The sequence below is a fragment of the Podarcis erhardii genome (assembly GCF_964252035.2).
Source record: "Podarcis erhardii genome assembly, chromosome: 3".
NCBI classification, from domain to species: domain Eukaryota; kingdom Metazoa; phylum Chordata; class Lepidosauria; order Squamata; family Lacertidae; genus Podarcis; species Podarcis erhardii.
In genome coordinates, this window is record NC_138507.1 from 75472483 (window position 1) to 75495813 (window position 23331).

A 23331-nucleotide genomic window follows, 5' to 3' on the forward strand; every position below is an offset into this window, starting at 1 on the left:
TTTTATTATTTTTTCATAAAAATTATTCACAGCTGCTTTTTTAAAAACAAAACCTCAAAGCAGTTCACAAAAAAGAATTTAAAGCAGTATCATACCACTTGGCTTCCACCAGAGAATCATGAGAACTGTAGTTTGTTAAGGTTGCTGAGAAAATTAAACATTACTATATTGGTTATTTGTTGCAAATCTTTGCACAAAATTGGCTCTCACGGGGGGGGTGAAAGCTGGTTTTTACCATGTCAGACAAAAAATTTTAGATCTAGAATTGTTTCTACATCTTGAGCTTAGAGTGCTAAAGATTATTCCAAACTCCCAAAACTAGAATCAAAATTGTGCCCATCTTGTGAAAATTGAGTATCCGTCTATCAAACTTGTCTAACCCCTATTATTATAAATCACCCCCTTCCTGAAAGGTATTTCATCACTACTTGTTTAGGCCAAGTCTGAGCATAGAATCATAGAATCATAGAACTGTAGAGTTGGAAGGGACCCTGAGGATCATCTAGTCCAACCCCCTGCAATGCAGGAATATGCAGCTGGTCCATACAGGGATCGAACCTGCAACCTTGGTGGTATCAGCACCATGGTCTAACCAACTGAGCTATCCAGGCTCATAAAGGAGCTCTACATTTGTAGAGGGGTGTGTGTTTTATAATACTGTATTTTTACATGTATAAGACGCCCCATATTTTTTTAATTTTTTTAATTTTTTAATTTAAAAATTAATTTAATTTTTAAAATTGAGAAATTAAGTTGCTTAGCTTTTGGTGGTGGTGGGGGGGGGAGGTCACTTCCATCAAACACTCACCCCCCTGCCCGCCACTGCTGATCACACACCTCAACGCAGCCACCTTATCTGTCCACTCATCGCCACCACTTGCCACAGCCGCCAATTGCCTGCCCACCTCACCACAGCTGCCAATTGCCTGCCCAGTTGCCACAGCCAATCTCCGGCTTCCTGCTGCCATTAATTGCACGCCCCCTCTCTGCATTCACTACCTGTATATAAGACGACACCCATTTTTTGCCATTTTTTTTTTTTTTTTTTAGCAAAAAGCATCATCTTATACACGGAAAAATACAGTAATTCTCCATTTGTATCTTACTTGTCTGTCATGGAGCCCATAGGAGATTCTATCATGATCTCCCTTTTGGGTTAGCAGCTGGATCTCTTAGCTGCAGAATGGAATAACATCAGCTGCCTCCAAACTACTATCCTGTAGTTCCAACTTTTGAGTCATGGTTGGTAAAATCAAGAAGGTAAGTCTTGTTGCTTTATAAGATCACGAGAAAGGAGACAGGCTTGTCTTCACTTACTTTTCCTCTGCTCATTCCAAGCCCTGCCCGCTCTTTGAAGCTCAGTCGGAGCAAACAGCAATCCACAGAAAACCCGAATTGACATTTGCTCCGATTGAGCGCTAAGGACCGAGATTTTGCAGGGAAAGCTCCAGGGCAAAAATCCCCCACAAAGATGCTCTGACACAAACCTGTGCCTGGAAAGAACAGGGCAAAGTATGGATGAGCCCAAAGCTGTGCAAAGCAATTCAGGTTGAAAGTTTTTAATGACCTTGAACGGTGCCCAAATAATAATAGCCAGGCAGAGAGTGTTTTGATGCAATCTTACAGCATTTTCAGATGATCACCATTTTGTGAGTGGGATTCAATCACATACTGGCAGATTTAAGTTGATTGATTAAAGATGATTTGGAACTGTTCCCCCAAATACTGGACTTCTGGGATAAGGAAAATGATGGGGAAATGCACTGGGAAAGTGATAACACTTGCTTTGAGCTGTCATCTAGCTTCCCCACAGATAAATCGGAATGAATGCTCTTTAAGCAGGCAATGTTGTCTAATCTCCCTGCAAGCAAATCAGAATAGAAACCTAATATGTCTTCTGGAAGCATCCTTGATGACAAAATCCCTTTAGATCATATGATCCCCTTGAAGGTTCTACACAGCATTCTATGACAAGTTTTAATCCACACTAGTTGCACTAGCATACCATGCTCTGTTTGACAGATTGGTCCATCCATCTGAGCTTATAAGAAATATGAAAAAATAGGGTAAAAAATAAGTTTATAAGAGAGGCCTGCTGCAATTAGTGGAGTCGGCAAGGCTAACTTTAAAACATGTAGGATTCTCTTCTATTGCCTATAAATAGAACTGGCTAATTTTTTACTTGAATTATTCTACATAAATACCCATCCATGAATCCGTATCTCTGGAATCTAATGAAAATAACTTCCTTGGTCAAACTGATCAAATCACTCCATAAATGTCCATGATGAAACCCAGACAGTGCACTGCTTACATCAGGAGGAGACACAGAGTTTGTCAGCTTAAATTTGTTGGGACTTTATAGTGCGGTGATTTTAAGGACAGGTTCTCCAAAGCCCTCAGATATGAGTCAGTCGCGTTATGAGACTACAAAGCAGTCGGGTCCTGTGTAGATAAGGCTGGTAGGGGTTTGAGAAGGGAGATGAGCCAGAAGATGAGATGAGAAGGGGGTTTGAGAAGGGAGATGGTGGAGCAACACTTTTTCAGTCACTGGCATCTCCAGTTAAAAGAATCAGTAAGTAACTGATGGAAAATACTTCTGCCCATCAGAATGGACAATACGGGATGAACGTTCTGACCTGGTATAAGACATCATCCTATGGCCCTTTCTAAAGTCTGGTTCATTTCTACTCATCAAGGTTCGTCAAGTCTTTGACAACTCCTGAGAGACACGCAGCAGTTTTTGCTTTGGATGCAGAGAAACAAGGCTATAGCAAGATGAGGCATGAGAAGGTATCAACCAGGAATGAGGGAGAACTTTGATTCAGTTCACATATAAAGGTGAATCTATCCGAGTTGCACTTTCTGAAGCAGTATGTGAACTCAAGAACAGCTGCCCTTCAAAATTTTCACTTAACCAAATTTGTGGTGCAGTTCTGCAGCCAAACAATGTCTACCAACGTGTACATATTAGGCAAAAGTGCACTAAAATGAATACATTAGTGAAAATAGCATGCAAAAATGTAGTCCTCCAGATATTAGCAGACTTCCATTGGCCCAAGCCAGCATGGGCAGTGGGTCAACTATGATGGAAGTTGTAATCTAGCAGTGTAAGGAGGGCCCTGGGTTCTCCACCCCTAGATGTGTGACCGTTTGGGTGGTAGCTTTGTTTACAATTTATATCAATTTTGTGTGTGAGTTAATTCAGAAGCGTCTTCACTCTTAAACTGAAGATACCTTGGTCTATATTTGAAGCCTGTGATGAACACCTGGGGGAGGGAGGAGGATTGTTTCCAAAAATATTGCCTTCTCCATTTTTTATTTATTTATTTGCCTTTCTTAAACACAGTACCACTGGTTGAATTACTCTACTAAAAAAGAGTGCCACACATTTCTACTATCCAATAAGGCTGAAATTGCATACTGAAATTAAATATTAATAACAACATAATACAGGGGAGAAGAGATTTGAATAATCTCAATGCTTCTGAATAGCCAACTGAGAACAAAACGACTTTTCTTCCAAGCTATTAAATGGATTGTGGTCATAGGACTGAAATAATAGTTTATAGGTTTATTTAATTTCCCCTTTTCTTCCTGCTCAGCAATTTTAGAAAGCTTTTTCCATTTTTGGATCATTTTGTAAATCAAACAAAAACACATTGACGGAAGGGACGCCAAGTGTCAGCCAGATGTGAAGTGGAACTTCTTACAAAAGATGGGGCATGGGGTCAAGAGAATCCAGGAAAGCTGTTTTTAGAATGGGGTAAAAGCCATCTTATTTTACATAATACAATGAAATCCCCTAATACAATGTCAATCTGCTGTTGCTTCCACTTTTAGAAAGACTTGAAAATATGTGTAACTGCCCATCTGGCAACCACTTATCCCAAAAAATAGCTTTGCATGTTATGGAGTGTGTGTGTGTGTGTGTGTGTGTGTGTGTGTGAGAGAGAGAGAGAGAGAGAGAGAGAGATGTACTTCTGCAATGTCTCTTCTAGCACCAAATCTCATAGCCTTCCTCATATGTAGTCATATTTAGCTGTTCCAAGCAAAGACAGTTTTCTATGGTGCTTAAAGACAATTCCAACCAAGAGAAATCCTGGTCACGACAAATTAATTTAGTTGGGAACCCTTCCTCCTGCAGGTTTGTTTATATTCACTGGCAAAAGTTCAAATAGCAATGCCAAGAAAACTTAAGTTGCCCCAATAAGCCTCAGTAGCAAAAAGGTATTATTAGCATCTGCAATAAAATTGTATAACTGTGCTGATTTTGCGTAAGCATGCTGACTTGAATATTTTATTCAGTGACCCTGACATCTGATAAAGTTTATTGTCAGTTTCTTTAAAAAATAAAGAACAATTAACATGACTGTTCACTTGGAGTCAAATGGATATTGACTCCCACTTTACTCCCAGATGCTGGAACATGAGGAAACAACAACAACTACTTCCCAATTTATATTTAATAGCGCTCACTTGCAGTGCTTCAAAAATGTATTAGGCTCCTTTCATGTTTTCAGCCGTGGCCCCCAAGATTTGGAAGTCTGCCTGGCTTTGTCACTGTCCATTTTGATTCTCTCCATTTCTCATTTTGCCCACCTTAAATTCAGTTCTCTGCATTTCTGCAGCAATTTATGTTTGTTTGTTTTAAAAAACAATCCTTACAAAAAATTAATCAGCATTCCAGTGCAATTTTTTCCTAATAAACATGTTTGTATGTAGTTTTGATTAATGTGGACATGTCTGCAAGCCATTTCCCCTAATACGATGCATCTATATATGTTATTTTCATGCATAGATTCGTTTCTATGCACACTTTCCCCTAATATATGTATATTTTTTTTGTTAAGCATTGTTTGTTTGGAGAACTACGCCGCAACATTATTTTGCTTTAATGTTTTGTGTTAACTGGCTTTCCCCAGATAATAATAGATACTTGACAGTTGTGTTAGATGAGCACAAACAAAAATAGAATAATAAGGCCTATCGGTTACTAGATTCTTCAGAGCTGTTATGAATCCAGACTTTAAAAGCCCATTTAAAACAAAAACAAGGAAGAAGATGATTCTGTACGCTAATAATACAAAGAATATGCAGACTGATGTTTTTCAGCATAGGATTGGACCTGGTGAAAGCTATCTCTGTTAGGGCGAAAACAGTTTGCATCTTCCCCAAAGGATCCCCTGTGCTCCCTTACAGTGATGTTTTTATTTCTTCCAGATACTGGAAATTTTAAGCACATAAAAGCTTCTTTTCTGAGCCAAGGGAAGCAGAGTTTCAAATGTTTGATCAAAAACAGGTGCAAGCCTGCTTGCCTTAACAAAAGGCTTTCAGTCCACTGTGGATAAACCCTTGGCGGGGGTGAGGTGAGTGGAAGTTCAGTGCAAAAAAAGAAAGAAAGAAAAAGGAATGCAATGTTAAATTTCGCGTGTCAAAAGAGAGAATCAGGATTTCAGCAGCTAATTTGAGTAGTGCTTGACATTACTATTTTTAAAAAGTGTTTTAACTTAGGAGCAGCGTGTGTTTTGGAACACATAAATCCTCTTGTTTCCTGCAGACTCAGCCAAGTGCTCACAGCTGAAGCACACAACTATCCTTTTTGCAGCAGCAGATTGGTTTATGCAGCCCTCATTGTGGCAAATAGACCATCCAACTCATTCCCCATGAGCAGGAGAAGCGACAACTTTTCAGAATGGAGCTCCAAGCCTCCCCAATGTAGCACACATCCACCACGTACAACATTGGTTTATAAGATGGACTGGTGCTGGTCCCAGAACCCTTTGCATTGTGATGGAGCCAGGGGGTTGAGGTTGCACCTCTGAATTTCATCTTGATGTAGCCATGCTAGAAGTAGAGCCCAGATTTCCACACTATTTGTGGCATGGAAGATTCACTGCGCAACAACTGGAATCTGGAGGCGGTGCCCATTAAATAGTCACACAAATCCCATGTCTGATGCTATGCCAAGTAAATCAGGAATGAAGAATCCGTGACCCAGATCTTATCTGACTCCAGTTTCCATCTGCCACAGCTGTCATGGCCCATGGTCAGGGCTGATAGGTTTTGTAATCCAATGACAGATGGAGGGCCATAGGTTCCCCATCCCTGAAGCAAATTGTACATTACAATTTTGCTTCCAAATTAAGTTTGTGTTATGTTTCAAGTCCGGTTTGTTTTTTCGTTTTTTCTGCATAACCTGCTGCCAAATGTTCATTTGTTCTGTAGAAGCTTTTGAAATTTGCCCACTAGTACTTTTCATTTATTTTTACCCTAGGATAAGCACACAGTTCTTCCATACAGCAATGTCAACATATAGAGGATATTATTCTGACAGGTCACTCTTAATCTGACCTCCTTTCTATTTCAGTTACACTTGTCCTCTAGGAAATGAATCAGATCAGTATTACGAAATGGAAATTCACTTCTCTCTGGCACCAGGCAATCTGTTTTCAAGCTAAAATGGTCTCAGGCAAGACAGCTATTATCTGTCTGCAATCTGTGTTTCAGAGGTCAGTTAATCAAGGCGTAAAGGCACGGTGAGGTACTCATAACTTTGATATTTCATCCTTTGGACCTGGGCCTCATGAAAGCATGATGGATAATGACGACAAAAATTGTGGGGTTCACATATCCATCTACTGTGAAAATAAAGAGGCAGCTTTTAATGGCCGAGCAGAGTGATGGACTTTTGCTTTCCTGTAAACAAATTAGAAGGAAATCCTTCCATCATACATCTCCCTGTCTTTGTGGAAATGGTAAAAGGAGTGGGTTGAGTGATATAATCAAGATACTATCAGGGCCAGTGCTACCATCTGGCAGTCTGAAATGGTTGCCTCAGGTGGTGGAATCCTGGAAGGATCTAGGGGTGGTAGATTCTGTTGCTGCGCCTGCTGTTTCTGAAGCCTGCAGCCTTGGTGCCAGTTTTTGAGGCGGCCACGACAGCTATTTCTCCAGTTCCCTCTGGTGTTGAAGTGGCCACTGTCTCCAAAATGGCACCGGTGCTGAGGCCTGGGTCGTCTGCTCCAGCTGTGGCCATTCTGTGCCCCCAGCGGCAGCGCCGAGGATGGGGAACAGCAGCAGTTGGAGCAGAAGCAGCCCAAAGACCAAGTCACAGCTTCTTCAATGGTCTTCCGGCTTCTAGCTCACCTGATTGGTTCGCCTCCTGCTTTTGGCTCTTCTGATTGGGTCTGTTTTCCCAGGATTCCACCTATTTTGTGCTTGCTGCTGCCAGGAGCAACAAGGAATTACTTTTGTCTTTCCATTGTCTTGCTGTTCTTTTGCTGCCATGTTGCTCTCCTGCAGCCATTTTGTTCCATTAATGTAAATTTTGCTGTCTGCTGGTTCTCAGCCAGCAGCACGAGTTCAGTCTTCATATGAGACAAACTCACAATTTCTTCATGTAACTGCCAAGTAAAGCCTGCCTTTCAGGGATCATATCGTGAACTGAAATGTGAGTAAACTTTTTGTTACTTTACTCAGAAAGACTTTTGTGTCTTTATTCTTTTAAGAGGGATCAAAGGGGACACCAGGAAATAATCTTAAGTAAGAGATTCAAACGAATCTGCAAACTAGCTTCCAGCTATATTAAGGGGAATTTGCTCTGCTACATCACTCACTAGCATGTGTGAAGGAAGGATAATATTTATTCAATATATCCTTTCCTACCATCCTTCACATTCCCACATGTCTCACCCCGGTGAGAGATTTACCTGGACTCCTTATTCTTGTGGTTCAGGGTGCAGTGCGTGTGTGCTCAGTTCTGTTGAAATGACAAAAAACATGTCTTTTTCCTCGTTTAATGTATTCCACAGCCAGAGCTAGTGAGTTACTATGTGCTTTGGACAGGCTTGGTGGGGACAGTTTAGCACCTGTTTAGTATTCAGTGTCCTCAGGTCATGTTACATGATTTTTGTCAGCTTTATTGGGGGGGGGCAGCTACAGAGTAGTGTGCATTGGAGTTGTTATTGAGGAGTCTGGTTTTGTGCTTTTTCCAGATAAAGCCATTTTTCTTCCACACCATTGCCTCCATCTCACTAAATTGGCAGGGGGTGTGCCATTGTGTGGTTTGCCTTAGGTGCCAAAATGTCTTCAGCCAGCCCTGGATGCTGTTATGGGGATCTTTGGTTGCAAGGATAACAGAATGCCAAGAAGGAGAAAGAGTTGGGATGAAGAAGGAAAAAACCACGGGAGATCATTTATTCCCTCTGTTACTTTAAGATGAACTTTTACCACCAATCTGGATGAATGCAGCAGAAATCTGCTTGACTTTCAGTCCTCTGGTATTATAGACCTGAGTTAGGAAGGTTGCATTTGGCTGCTTTGTTATGTTTTCTCTGCCAAGAAAGCACAATGCGTCTTGCAAAGCTGGGTGATGGCTCCTGATGCACAGCACTCCTGTCCTGATTTGTTTAGAAACAGGAACAGCCAAGCCCCAGGGGCCTGCAAAAAGGAGTTAAGTGCAGATGAGCTAAGGAGCTCCAGCAGGGTACAATGACATATTTAAGGTTCTGATACTATTCCAGTTCTTGCTTGAGGAAACCAAAACTACATTTGTAATGCCTATCTCCTTGAGGAACTTAAGAATGTGAGCCACGCAAATGAGAGGGTCACAGAACAATGAAAAAAGAAAGTCAGAATCAGCGCCCCTCCAGCCATCCTCTTCATTGTGCATTCATGCTTATTTGTGCTCATGAATGTCTTGGAGAGGTCACACGCGATCCTGCTTTCAACATGGTTTGTACCTGCAAATATTTTGGGGCAGTCACACTGCTTTATTTTCAATCAGTAGGTATCCCAAAACTTCCTGCTGAAATCTTGGAACTTTTTTTTAAAACAACAACCACCACCACCCCACAAATGTTCTGGTTTGTTTTCTTGTTCTGCTTTTGTTGCACTATAGCCCCCCCCCCCCCGAAGGGAAAGAAGCAAACAAGAGAGAGCAGGAATAGAAGTGAAGACTGTTAATTGAAAGACCAAAGACAGAAACGGCTACATTGGTATCAACAGTTAATGGACACAGTTGACTCATTTATCCATGAAGTTCACCATTGCCAAGTAATGCAGGGTTGGGTGGTTGTGGGGTGGTTTAAGTGTTCATTAGTTGGTTGGGTTAAGGTTGTTAGTTTTATGAGATAAGAAAAGATTTCTGTGTCCTTTGACCCCTGAGGGATGGTCAGCCCATCCTCATGCCAGTCGCAGTACCCTGAAGCATTACTCATTTATTGGGTTGTTGTGGAAGGAGAACAACTAAAGCAGTGGTTTTCAACCACTGGGGTGCTTTAAATGATAGTCAGGGGTGCCACAAGCAATACAGTGGTACCTCGGGTTAAGTACTTAATTCGTTCCAGAGGTCCGTTCTTAACCTGAAACTGTTCTTAACCTGAAGCACCACTTTAGCTAATGGGGCCTCCTGCTGCCGCCGGGCCAGCGGAGCACGAATTCTGTTCTCATCCTGAAGCAAAGTTCTTAACCCGAGGTACTATTTCTGGGTTAGCGGAGTCTGTAACCTGAAGCGTATGTAACCCGAGGTACCACTGTACTGGCCTCTGTCCCTCTCTCCTTCCCTCCCTCCTCTGATGCCCTCTTGCGTCTCTGCCTCCCAAAGGCTTGCACAGCTGTTTGTTGCAGCCGCCACAGCTACACACTCTGCAGGCAAATGGTGCCTCTGGGGGTGGCCAGTGGGTGCTGGTTGCCAGGAACTGAGGTGGCCTTGGAGCAAGCAAGCAAGCAAGCGGGCGAGGGAGCCCAGCCAGCCAGTTCACCAGCCCTTGCTGTTGGGAATGGGCAGATAAGTGGGAAGCCAGGCAAGCAGGCAGACAGGCGTTGCACTGGCTTTTCTTGGGCTTGCTGCATGGAAGGCCTGCCTGGGAGCTGAATGCCTGGTGCTAAGGGGAGCATTTCCACCATGCAGGCCCGCTGCTGCCACTGCTGCCTCCCAAGGTAAGGTACTGGCCTTTTGCTCACCTCTGGCCAGTCTTTGCTGTGCCACTAAGATTGGGGGATCCTCTTCCCAAGCCCCTGTGGGGCAGTGTGAGGAGGCACCTCTCTTTGGAGCAGGCGGAGCAGCTCAGAGACCAGGGGTGGCAACAGCTACTGCCCAGATGTCTCCCAAGGAGAGGGGAGAGGAGAAGAGGCTGAGGGAACACTCCACAAGGGAGGGTGTTCAAAAATGGGTGAGAGGCTGCCAGCTCTGCAAGCAAGGAGTGTGGTCCTGAGCCCCACAGGGGTGCCGCAGAAAGAATGTTGTTGGTCAAGGGAGCCGTGGACTCAAAAGGGGTGCAATCCTCTGAACTGCAGGTTTGACTTATTGTGGGCAGTCTTTTTACAATCCACCAGCATCAAATGTCACCAGCCATCAGTGACATGGGCATTGTTAGGATTATTTGTGAGCTTCTTTTTTCTTATGCATATTTGAAGAAATTTAGGCAAAACAAAATTAGGACACTTAATGGGAGCAGTTCAGCCATGTGGCAAGTTCATTGGAAACTGACATGATCATGTGTCATAAAAAACAACAACAATTGCTTGGAGCCAGTCATTCAATTTGATGTGATTGCACTCAATTTCAAAACGTATCTATACTTACTGTGATATACACACACACATACACACACCACACAAGTTAAATACTTATCTATATTTGTTGTTTTCTTTTAAACAGGTACTTTATTACACCCCTTTTATGCCAAAATGGCTTCAAAGCAGTTCTGGTAGTGTTGAGGGCCAATATAAGAAAGGGTAGAAGATGCAGGAATTCTGTGATGTTTTCAACCATGGGAGGAACATTCCAAACTTATTTTGAGAGACACTTTGAACACTGGCTGAAACCCAGACTGGATGTCTTCAGATGTTCATTGTCAAGTTGATAAACTAATAGGAGAAAGAAAGACCAAACATTGCCGTTGAAATATCCAATTTGTCAGAACTCTAGGGCCATAAATCTGATCAGCCTCTTCATATTCTGAATTTGTGACTACCAAAGTATGTATGTCTTGTGGAGGAGGCACTGTGGGCAAACAGGATGATAAAGGAGATCCTAAAGTAACATGTGTAAGATGAGAACTTCCCAGAATGGCAGAAACACAGGACCCTCTGGAACAGAGGTGTGGCTCTAAAATCTGATGGTTATTTTAGCTTAAGGGAAATGGGAGCCCTCTCCATATTCTGTCACTTGTTTGGTTTTAAACTATTTAAATGTTGAGGGCCATAGGCTTGGAGAGACATCCTCAAATCTAATAATTACCCAGTGGAGGCCCTTCATTGGGTTTTCATTTGCTTATGCCAGTAGTAACATATGCCCATAAAAAAGTGGAAGAAGTAGGGAATCCTGCACTCACATAGTTACTCTCTACACTTTTGGGACACAGGTGGTGCTGTGGGTTAAACCACAGAGCCTAGGACTTGCTGATCAGAAGGTTGGCAGTTCGAATCTTGCCGATTCGACTTGCCGATCAGAAGGTTGGCAGTTCGAATCCCTATGACGGGGTGAGCTCCCGTTGCTCAGTCCCAGCTCCTGCCAAACTAGCAGTTCGAAAGCACATCAAAGTGCAAGTAGATAAATAGTCCTTCTCTGTAGTTAGTTTATGTAGTCCTTCTCTGGCGGGAAGGTAAACGGCATTTCCATGCACTGCTCTGGTTCGCCAGAAGCGGCTTAGTCATGCTAGCCACATGACCCGGAAGCTGTACGCCGGCTCCCTCGGCCAATAAAACGAGATGAGCGCCGCAACCCCAGAGTTGGTCACGACTGGACCTAATGGTCAGGGGTCCCTTTACCTTTACACTTTTTACTTAAGGACATATGAGCTTTAGGATCTTGGGTACTTACATCACTTATATTCAGGTTAATGAAGTCTCTGTTTTTCACACTTAGTGCTTGGAACACTCCTGTAAAAAAAACCAACACGTGATGTTGATCTGATTCATACAAATTGTTATGTACTGAAGTTCTCACCCTGGGCCAGCAGGGGGATACTGTAGATAGTTTTCACTCAGGTTCACATCAGTTATTTTAGGCGGGAAACCCTGGGTTGTTGTTGCTACAATGTTGACAGCCGGCTGCCTATAAAAGCAGGCCAGCTGAGCTGTTTGCTGTTCAGTTCTGTCCAGCTTACAAATAAAGAGCTGCTCTGGAGAAATCGCTGTGTCGTCTGCTATGTTCGCCCACAACTTAACACTGGCGACGAGGATGGGATAGATGGACATCAGAGCACAGCCAGATGCAGCCACCTCTGAGCAGAGCTGAATCACTGAGCTGAATCACTGAGCGAAATCACTGAACAGAACCAATTCAGAGCTGACTGTTCTGGTTAGAGCACGGTGTTCCATCCATCGCCCTTCACGCCGGCATCGGAATCATGGCTTCACTTGTGCCTCTACCGCTGTTTGCGCCAGCCTCTGAATCATGGGACTCCTACCTTGCTCGGTTCAACTGCTACCTCCAAGCCAACGAGCTTACGCAAGTATCACAGGAGAGTAAGTGGGGCCTATTCCTCAGCCTCTGTGGGCCTGAGGTGTTTGAGACAGCCCGAGCATTGGTTGCGCCTGAAGCAGTGCAGGCCACACCGTGGGACACGATCCAAGAAAAGCTCCACAACCACTACTGTCAGGGGCTCAGGAGCAGAGGCACAGGGGAGAGAGGAAATGGAGAGCGAAGGGGAAGAATCTGAGGGCAGCGTAGGGGAGTATGACAGTGGCCCGAGAGATTCCATGAGCTTCTCCAGCGAATCAGAAGATTCCCAGAGGGGGGCGCCGATGGCCAGGGCAAGGGGGGTCCCAGGGGGGACGCACCAGAAGCAAGGGGCCAGCGGGGACTCCCAAAGCAGCAGCGGGAGATCAGGACCAGCTCCCCCACCAGAGCGTAGTGGGGGGGGAAGAGTCCCATGTATCAGGGCCAGCGTCTCCTCCAGCAGGGAGAGAAGATGAGTCAGGGCTGACCACGCCTCTATTGGAGAGTGAGGGAACGGAGGGGAAGTCAGGTCCAGCTAGCCCCCCCGAAGGGGGAAGCAGTGACAGGAGCAGTGTAACAGTCAGGAGGAAGGTTGCCGGCTGGGCGCGGGCGCCAAGTTCGAATGTACAGGCGCGCGGGACAGCAGAAAACCTGGATTGGGAACCAGGTCCTAAAGCCCGCCGGAGGCAGGGGGAAGACTCAGGGGACTCAGCGTCAGAAGAGTCTAGAAAGGGCAAGACCCCAGCGGACAGGCGGACCCAGAGGAGGAAAGAGCAAAGGAAGAGGTGGAGCAAGGCTAGAGTCTTAAACTGGTGTCTGGGGGGAGGAGATTCAGACGGAGCTTCAGCGGTCTAGAGTTTGAGACGTAGAGCTGCGCGCCGCAGCTTTGAAATCGAAACTGAACTTCAATAAAGACTTTTGTATATAACAACGAACTGGTGTTGGTCCTTTGTGAGCTGGGACCTCGGGCAGCTCTGACAACTACGCACCAAAGCCGTCCAAGATTGCTGCCCGCCATGCGTTCTACCACCGGAACCAGAGGGGGAGTCAATCAACAACTACACCACCGCCCTGCGACAGGCTGCAATGCACTGCGAGACTTAGACGATGCCCTGATGGATCAAATCGTCTGCGGGGTCCGGGACATCCATCTGCAACGGCGTCTCCTCGCCAAGCCAGACCTCACGCTACAGAAAGCCATTGAGGAGGCTGTGGCCTCAGAAGCTGCTGAATGCTCTGCCCAGGAGATCCGCAAGTCCAGCAGCCCGCGTCTTGCTAGGAAGCCAGTTCCAGTGCATCATGAAGAGGCCAGCATGATGAGGCATCCTCCAGTGAAGACGATGACGTGCACCAGACAAAGCGGGAGCGCAGGAAGTTCCAACAGAAGTCCAAGGGCCAACCGGAATGTGCCGACTGCGGAGGCAACCATTCCCGTGCCAAGTGTCGATTCAGAGACGCCATCTGTAGGAAGTGTTCCAGAAGGGGCCACATCGCTAAGGTCTGCCGATCGGCTCCGTCTGACACCCCCCTTCACCGACTCGCAAGTCCAAGTCTTCACTCCAGTCTGCCAAGGAAAGCTGTTTCGCTCTCAACAACTGCCGCTGCCCATCTGGAACCACGATTGGCCAAACTGACTCGCCTACGCGACGCAAGCTGAACGTCACGGTGCTCATTGAAGGAACTCCATGTGACATGGAGATAGACACCGGGTCTGCCCTGTCCATCATGTCTTGGAGCACCATCAAAAGACTGGTACCCAGAGTGTCCAAAAGGCAACTCGACTCTCACTGCGTACACCTGAGAGACTACCAGGGAAACGACATTCCCGTGGTAGGCGTTGGCCGGTTCTGGATCGCCTTCAAGGATTTTTCGGGCCTGCTCCGGTTGGTGGTGGTTGAAGGTCAGCGGCCAAGCCTCCTAGGGCTAGACTGGTTTCATGCCCTCGGCCTGGAAGTCACCGGCATCAACTGCATCTCTAACGCAGAGACTGAGGGTCTGGTCAAAGACTTTGCCGAGGTTTTTGACGGCACTTTGGGGCAATACACAGGTACGCCCATCTCCTTCGCCGGGTTCCCTTTGCTCTCAAGGCTAAGGTGAACGAACAACTGGACAAGCAGATCACCCAAGGAATTTTGGAGCCGGTTGACCACGCCAAGTGGGAAACCCCCATCGTCATGCCTGTCAAGCCAGACGGGTCGGTGAGAATCTGCGCTGACTACAAGTGCACGATCAACAAGGCACTTCAGCAGCATGCTTATCCGGTTCCTGTTGTCCAACACCTGCTGCATTCCCTGGGTGAGGGTAAGGTCTTCGCTAAGCTGGACCTTGCCCAAGCCTATCAACAACTGCCCGTCGATGATGCCACTGCTGAAGCCCAGACGATTGTCACCCACCGAGGGGCATTCCGTTGCCGCCGGTTGCAGTTCGGGGTGACTGTGGCTCCTGGCATCTTCCAAAGCCTTATGGAGCGTCTCCTGCAAGGGCTTCCGGGCGTGGCATATTTTCATGACGTCTTGGTGTCCGCAGACTCACACCAGCAGCTGTTCGAGTGCCTCTGTGCTGTGCTGACCAGGTTCCAAGAGGCCGGGCTCAAGGTAAAGAGGGAGAAGTGCCAGATTGCCGTTCCACAGGTAGAGTTCCTGGGCTATCTTATCGACGCCTCCGGCCTTCACCCGACCACATCCAAGATCCGCGCTATTCAGCAGGCCCCCATCCCAAAGAACAAGACGGAGTTGCAGGCGTTCCTGGGGCTGCTGAACTTTTATAACATGTTCCTGCCCCACAAAGCCACGGTGGCTGAGCCTCTTCACTGACTCCTCAGCACAAAGACGCCTTGGTCCTGTGGTCATCGGGAGACGGCGGCCTTCAACGCGGTCAAGGCTCTCCTTTCATCGGACCGTGTGCTGGTACAGTACAGTGAATCCAGGCCGCTGGTCCTTGCCTGCGACGCCTCACCTTTTGGCATTGGCGCTGTCCTTAGTCACCGTTTTCCAGACAGAAGAGAAGCACCGCTCGCCTACTTTTCCAGGACGCTATTAGCAAGAGCTGCTCTTTTGTATATATTAAAACAAAAAGAAGTGTCCTTGGGCAAATTAAGATGACAGGTGGGTGTAGTCTCAATGGCAACATGCTTTGTAGTGTATTATGTGAGCACAGTTAAATACTAATAACAATAATCTAAAAACCCGTATAGTCCGTATAGTTAAAGCTATGGTTTTCCCAGTAGTGATGTATGGAAGTGAGAGCTGGACCATAGAGAAGGCTGATAGCCGAAGAATTGATGCATTTGAATTATGGTGTTGGAGGAGACTCTTGAGAATCCCATGGACTGCAAGAAGATCAAACCTCTCCATTCTGAAGGAAATCAGCCCTGAGTGCTCACTGGAAGGACAGATCGTGAAGCTGAGGCTCCAATACTTTGGCCACCTCATGAGAAGAGAAGACTCCCTGGAAAAGACCCTGATGTTGGGAAAGATGGAGGGCACAAGGAGAAGGGGACGACAGAGGATGAGATGGTTGGGCAGTGTTCTCAAAGCTACCAGCATGAGTTTGAGCAAACTGCAGGAGGCAGTGGAAGACAGGAGTGCCTGGCGTGCTCTGGTCCATGGGGTCACGAAGAGTTGGACACGACTAAATGACTAAACAACAAAACCCCCCACCAATGTTAAATATATGAAAGTGGGAAAGGGGCTATAGATCGGAAGCCAAGTAAAAAATATCTGTGGCTGAGACCCCTTGGGCCATCCCCCGAAAACACCTTGCCAATATCATCAGGGTTTTACATAAAAACTCTGTTGCAGTAAATGTCAGAAACATGGTGAATGCTGACATTTACAGGTTAGTTTTAGGAGGCCTAATGAGTAATGAGAGAAATAGTAACATCACTGTGGCTTCCTCTCACCTCACATTTGTACCAATGACATGATAAAGTATCGTTTAATAATACATGACAGAAATAAAGGTGACATTCAAGCATTTACTGAAAGTACTAAATTGACCTTGAGCTTTACTGGGAAATGTCAGAATTTTCTGTCATTTTCCCTGCAACTCTTCAGATCTTAAGAACGACCAGTCATTGTTGGCATTCATCAAATGTCTCTCGCTTACTGCAACAGTCCCAAACATGGCTGCTTAGCAGAGCACTTGCCCTTTCAGTTCATTATGGCACTGAGACACAAGGTAAACGTGCTTTCAAACTAATAGTGTCGTAATTATGAAGCAGGATAGCAAATCCAATAATTGTAGAACACTTGTAGGAAATGAACAGCTGCAAAACCAAATGATGAACAAAAACTGTGAAAGCAGTTAGGTGTTGGAAACCCACCTATTGTGTCTATCACATGTCAATGGGAATTAAAAAGCTTTCAAAGAGAACAAAGAAAGATAAAAGAAGAAGATACTCACGGCTTGCATTTTCCAGGCGAATGAGGCAGTTTAAGAAGTCATCAAATTCAATCTGGTATTGATCATCAGAGTACCTCAGAACCATCAACTGCAGTAGATAATTATTGAGCTGAAACCCTTCAGGAAAGAGAAATTTGAGCTTCTTTAATAACTCACTGCAACTGCCACTCTTCCAGCAAGCCGTTTGAAAGCATCCAAGACAAAGTATAGGACGTAGGATCTATGCATCCTGAGAACTGTGGTTTTAGTTTTTAAATAAGCTTCCAGCCCTCATGATTGTAAGGAACTGATTGGGTGAAACGGGGGGGGGGGGAGTAAATCTGGAGTTCTGAAAATGTAGATTTTAATGCCTTTTATGATTCCCTGTAGTTCCATATATAACTAACTTTTATAGTAGTAGTAGTAATAATAATAATAATAATAATAATAATAATAATAATAATAATAATAATAATAATTTATTATTTATACCCCGCCCATCTGGCTGGGCCTCCCCAGCCACTCTGGGTGGCTTCCATAGAAACAAAAAATACAGTAAAGTATCACACGTTAAAAACTTCCCTGTTACTTTAACCAGTCATCATAATCACTTCTTTTAATCTTTGATCTCAGCCAGTCTGTCCTGGTCAGAATTTCCATTGGAATCCTGATTCTTTAAAGTACATTCTGCAGCCACCTCAATCTTATTTACCTGATTTATTCTGAGCAAGGAACTTGTTCAAAGGAAGTGTACAAAAAATCCTGACTATCCTGTCTTAAGTAAGCCCACAGCCCTATATTCATTTTCCCGGGAGTAAGCCCCACTGAAATCATGGGACTTAACTCTCTTCCCAAGTGCCACTTTTGGGCCTGTATGCCTGCTTTTAATAGATGATCTAATAAGGACTCTTTCATATCACATCTAGTGAGGATGATCTTGAAAGGCTGCTGCTCACTCACTGTCTGGGCTCCCTGCCAGCAACACAGTTGCTCCTGCTCTCCAAACCTCTCCTGCCACCTCTGCCACCTAAGTTCACCTACTGCCAAGGCCAGCCTTTGAGGAAAAAATTGGTACCTGCTGCTTTTAAAGCAAGACGAAGTTCATAGGAAGACATGGTGCCGGAGTGGTCAGAATCAAAATGAAGGAAAATACCCTGAACAAAAGAACAAAAAGAGAAAACTATTTGTAACCCCACTGAGAAAGGAAGAGTTGATGGGTCACTTAATTGTTTCAAGACTTCTGAGAAGACATCCAAATGCTCCTTTATATTGGGCTTCATCAGCCTGTGTGCTCTGACTGGCTAATTAAAAATTCACTTGTTGCTGACTGTATATTGTCCAACTTTTTCAGATCCAAAACTGGGACATGCGGCTTCTGGGACATGCTCCTGGGCACATCACGTAACCTGCACCATGCTCTAGCCTCAAAAAAGCACTTTTTCGGGGCTGGAGTATGGCCCAAGATGACACGAGATGACAGCACCCAAAATGGCCACTGAGATTTTGCAGGAATAATGGGATGACCCTTTTTCCCCAGAGCACTTGGCAGGTCACCAGTGTTTTCTCCTCATCATGAATCAGCACTTTCATCTTAGATAGATAGATAGATAGATAGATTCTTTATTGTCATTACACAAGTGCAACATTGCACAAGTGCAACGAAATTGGATGCCATCCCTTAAAAACAACAAAAGCAAAACAACAACAACAACCAAACAAACCACATTCCAGCCACACCCACACCCACACCCATCAAACTCCCAGGTCACACTATCGAGTTACTGCATTTAAGAAGGCCACAGCTCTTGGATAGAAACTATTTTTCAGTCTATTTGTCCTTGACTTGATGTTTCTGTATCTCCTGCTAGAAGGCAGTAGTACAAACAGACTGTGTCCCGGGTGAGATGCATCCTGCAGGATATTGTTTGCTTTCCTAAGACAACGGGAACCGTACAGTTCTTCCAAAGATGGGAGGGGATGACCAATAATCCTTTGGGCTGTGGTTTTGACCTTCTGGAGCACCTTCCTCTTCCTAGCTGTACAGCTGGAGAACCAGGCACAAATACAGTATGTGAGAATGCTCTCTATGGAGCTTCGGTAGAAGGACACCAGCAGTCTCTCACTCAGATTGTTCTTCTTTAAAAGTCTGAGGAAATAAATTCTCTGCTGGGCCTTCTTCACCAGAGCAGTGGTATTTGCGCTCCAAGTCATGCCCTGATCGATAGTCACTCCCAAAAACCTGAATTCCGCCACCCTCTCCACCCGTTCCCCGTTGATATACAAGGGCTGAATGTCCAATAGCAATATATTATGTCCAAGCAATGTCTTTTGCTAAAGATTTATTTTGTTGGCCTCCTTCTGAGGAACATTTGTTCTGACATTTATTACCTTTAAAAAATCCTTTTTTTTGCTCAAGTTTTAAAAAAATATTGCTAATGTTTCCTGTAAACTTTTTGCGGTTTGGCACAAAAGCAAACAAAGAATGTTTCCTAGAAACAGCTTTTTTATTTTTAAGAGCACTGATTTAATATGAAAGTTTTATGGGTCTTTAAAATTGCTTTGTAGTTACTTCAAAAATGCCTAACCAAACAACAGAGAAAACTATGACTCTATATTAACTTACAATCCACTTCTTCAGTTTGTCCCAGAAAATTTTGAACTCATTGAATTCGAGTTTCCCATTTCCACTGGCCTGGTGCAGTCCACATTGAGGAAAACAATACTAGTTGTGTAAAATACCAAAACCAGGCTGCATTTATTACTTTATTCATGCAGTTAAATATTTTGAACTAACAGCCTTGTCCTATCAGCGTTAACTGCTGCAGAGCACTCTTACTGCATCAAGGACATGCTGTAGAAAACACATGCACAAAGCCTGGACAAGCCCTGTTGCTAACATATTGTTATGTGTTGGGGTGGGGTGTAGGCTGTATGCTTGAGCCCCCTTCTAAATCCAGGATCCAGCCTAGATTCAATTTCTGGAATAGCTAGGCTAGCTTCCTAGTGAGGTCATGGACCATTAAGGTAACAAAGTACTGTACTAGAACTGGTAGTTAGAAAGCAAAGGGCAGAGTTGAGGTCATGGACCGTTAAAGTAACAAAGGAAGTACAGTGGTGCCTCGCAAGACGAAAAGAATCCGTTCTGCGAGTCTCTTCGTCTTGTGGTTTTTTCGTCTTGCGAAGCAACCCTATTAGCGGCTTAGCGGATTAGCGCTATTAGCGGCTTAGCGGCTATTAGCGGCTTAGAAAAAGGGGGGGAGTGAAAAAAATCGCAAGACTCGCAAGACGTTTTCGTCTTGTGAAGCAAGCCCATAGAAAAATTCGTCTTGCGAAGCGCCTCGAAAAACGGAAAACCCTTTCGTCTAGCGGGTTTTTCGTCTTGCGGGGCACCACTGTAGCTCTGTACTAGAGCTGGTAGTTAGAAAGCAAAGGGCAGAGTTGAGAGTTGCTTTATATGAGCTAGAAGTGGGCAGGCTGCAGGCTGGGCAGCTGAGAGACAGAGCTACACCTGACTTCTGTTGGAATCCAAGGCTGTGGCTGTGGAAGAAGCAATACTTTAGCGGGCTGCTGCTGCTGTGAGCCCCTCCATCGTAGGCTCAGGTTGTACATATGTGTAAATAAACCATATATCATAAAGACACCACAGTCTCCGCTGTCCCTCATTCCAAAGGAGACACGAATCCTGGGTAAGCACCTAGAACCCCTGGTATCTCACACGGCTTGGAGACTGAGGTGGCGTGCAACAATATAATGCAATACAATGTCACCAATGCCCTCTCTAAGTCTTCAAATAATTCAGTGAATGAAAACACACAACAGAACTCTGCATCCCCTTGTCCTGAGTTATTTAAATAAGCAACCAATCCTACTTGTAAATGATATTATGGTAGAATGGAAATGTTTGGAGATGCCAAACAATAAAAAAAACCTGGGCTAGGTCTGAATCAGAAATATTCCAGTGCTCTTGAAGATGCTTTTGTGAATACAATTTTGTTAAAATTCATTTCTATAATTTTTATAAGAAAAGCTGCAAAGTCATTAGGACTTCCAAAGACATACCCTGCTTAAGTTTTCCTCCGATACACATAAACATATTTTTATATATTGGAGAAAGCAAAATCTTGTAGAGATTATTATAAAACTTTGTATCTGTTTCACCCGAGGAAATTCCCACACTCGATTTTAAAGGATACATCCATTAGGGAAATGATGTTTCTACACGAGAGGAGAGTTACTTTCTTGAATTTGACGTTATTTGCTGCAAGAGAACAATCACTATCATAAAATCAAATTCATTGTTGTACAGCCCTGCTCTGCCACCCAAGGCTAAAAGAGCACAAATCCATACAGTACATGGAAAACACATTCAACGCACATGGCTTCCCCCAAAGAATCCCATGGACCATAGTGTTTTAAGGGTGTTGGGAATTGTAGCTCTATGAGGGTGAAACTACAGTTTCCAGGATTCTTGGGGAGAAGTCATGTGATTTAAATGTATGGTTACTAAGCAGAAAGGTGAACGTATGGATTTTCCTTATGTAGAGCTGCAGTTTGGTGGTACTATAACCTAGCTTTCTATACCGATTGTCAGATGCTTTCCAGGATTTCTTAAATATTTCATTTTTCAATTTTTAACAGTATTCTTATATATTTAAATCATTTTCAATTTTTTACACCTCAGATTACTTGAATCCACAGACTTCCCCCCAACCCCTACCCCTGGTTTCCAATATTTATCTATTTTTTTCTATCGCATCTAATTACATTTTTCAAATTCATTTTATATCCTTTTTTAAATTTTAGTCTTATTGCATTACAAGTGTTAAAATAATCCTGCTAACGTTTTTAAATATCTACAGTGCTCTTTAAGGTACTCTATAAATTTCCCCCCACTCTTTGCTAAATTTCTTGTCATCTTGGTGTCTGATCTTCATGGTCATTTTCGCTATTTTGGCATAGTCCATCATCTTGGTTATCCATCCTTCCTTAGCTGGGACCTTCTCTTCCTTCCATTTCTTAAGGACTTAAGATGCTCTCCAGGATTTCAGACGGGGTTATCTCTTAGGCCTAATCAGAGATGCCAGATTGAACTTGGCACCTTCTGCACGCAAAGCTGATATCGTACTGACTGAACGATGCCCCTTTCCTTTCGCCTAATATAAACCTATTGTGCACACTGTGCAGGATTTCCCATCACTATGCAGCATAAGAAATCATTTGCCAATTGGGCTTTCACAACACTTACTTTTTTTCAGTACGGCATTCAAAACATATTCAAGTTCCTCAGCGCTGATCTCCATGTCCTACAGTGGATGAAATGAAGGCAGTTGGCAGGTTTGCAGGTTTAAAATGCAATCTACCTGTAATGTGCATTCATGGAAATCTGCTCTGAATCATGACAATGTAGTCCAAATTAGGTGCACAGAAATTTATGCCAAATTAGCCCATTAGGGGATCTAGCTGAGTATTGTCTATATATACACAGCAGATCTCCAGGGTTCTAGACAAGGGTCTTTCTCAGCCCTACCTAGAAGCATCAGGGATTGAGCCTGGAGCCTTTGCATACAAAATGTGGTGTTCTGCCACTGAACTGAGCCCTCCTGATCACCCAGAGTTCTGCTTGAATATGATTTTTTTTGTTGTTGTTTGGATGTTGTTACCTCTCCTGCAATCTGTTGGAACAATGTCCGGAATTGCTTCTCTTCTTCTGTTTCTTCTTGGGGTGGAGATGGTTCAGGAAGCTAAAACAACCCAAAGATTATTATTGGAGAAAAACAACAATGACCTTATTTTAATGCTTCTGCTTACTGCCTTTGGGGTTGCACCTTGGAAAAAGAGGCATGTTCTTAACATTGGGTTTGATGGACTCAGTTTTTCTTTATTTTCACCTGGTGTTGCCATAATCTCGGATGCAACAAAACAATCACGAGTAACCTTAGTACAAAGTAATGCCTTTGAGTATGGTGATTGGCCCAATTATTAATTTAAATGTGGTGACATACCTCTGGCAGATCAATGTCAACATTTCCATCCATCTCCCTGTGAGAAACAAATGCAAATCCAAGTTTTTATATGATTTTCTATGTGGAACATTATAAAAAACAACAACCAGAGACAGTGTACTGTGTACAATGTAAGAGTACCTCATGCCCATTATGGGGAAAAAGTGGTTGTAGGTCCTTATACCTCCATTACACACTGTAAGAATGTAAGAATGTAAGAATGTAGAAAGCTGGGAGTGATGTAATGGGAATTACCGCTCACCCCCTCCAAGAGGTGGGCAGGGTTTGTGACCCAGTGTGGGGCTTCCTGGGACCAGGGTGCCACCCATCTTGGTCACAGGGTGACTGTTGCCCCACCCCCATCCCAGTGGGCCAATGGGCTGTGGGCTGGGCGAGCGCAGGAATAAGGGCCGATGCTCCTCTGCCCAGGCTCACAATTTTCTTTCTGAATGCACTGAAATGCCTCCAGAGGAAGTGATCGTCTGTATACATTGGTTC

At 44.4% G+C, this 23331-nt stretch overlaps 1 protein-coding gene across 1 annotated transcript in view; it reads right to left on the minus strand.

Annotated features, from left to right (window-relative positions):
* Positions 1 to 10620: 10620 nt before the first annotated feature.
* The window catches only part of CAPN9 (calpain 9), a 30256-nt gene continuing 17545 nt past the window's right edge, over positions 10621 to 23331 (minus strand). Inside the window, exons 12-20 of the mRNA XM_081855835.1 lie at positions 22834 to 22870; positions 22492 to 22572; positions 22077 to 22134; positions 21025 to 21089; positions 19455 to 19523; positions 17907 to 17985; positions 16853 to 16969; positions 11828 to 11886; positions 10621 to 10872 (exon numbers count right to left, since the gene is read on the minus strand). Coding sequence (XP_081711961.1) covers positions 10846 to 10872; positions 11828 to 11886; positions 16853 to 16969; positions 17907 to 17985; positions 19455 to 19523; positions 21025 to 21089; positions 22077 to 22134; positions 22492 to 22572; positions 22834 to 22870 — 592 coding nt within the window. The 3' untranslated portion in view covers positions 10621 to 10845. The remainder of the gene's footprint in view (positions 10873 to 11827; positions 11887 to 16852; positions 16970 to 17906; positions 17986 to 19454; positions 19524 to 21024; positions 21090 to 22076; positions 22135 to 22491; positions 22573 to 22833; positions 22871 to 23331) is intronic.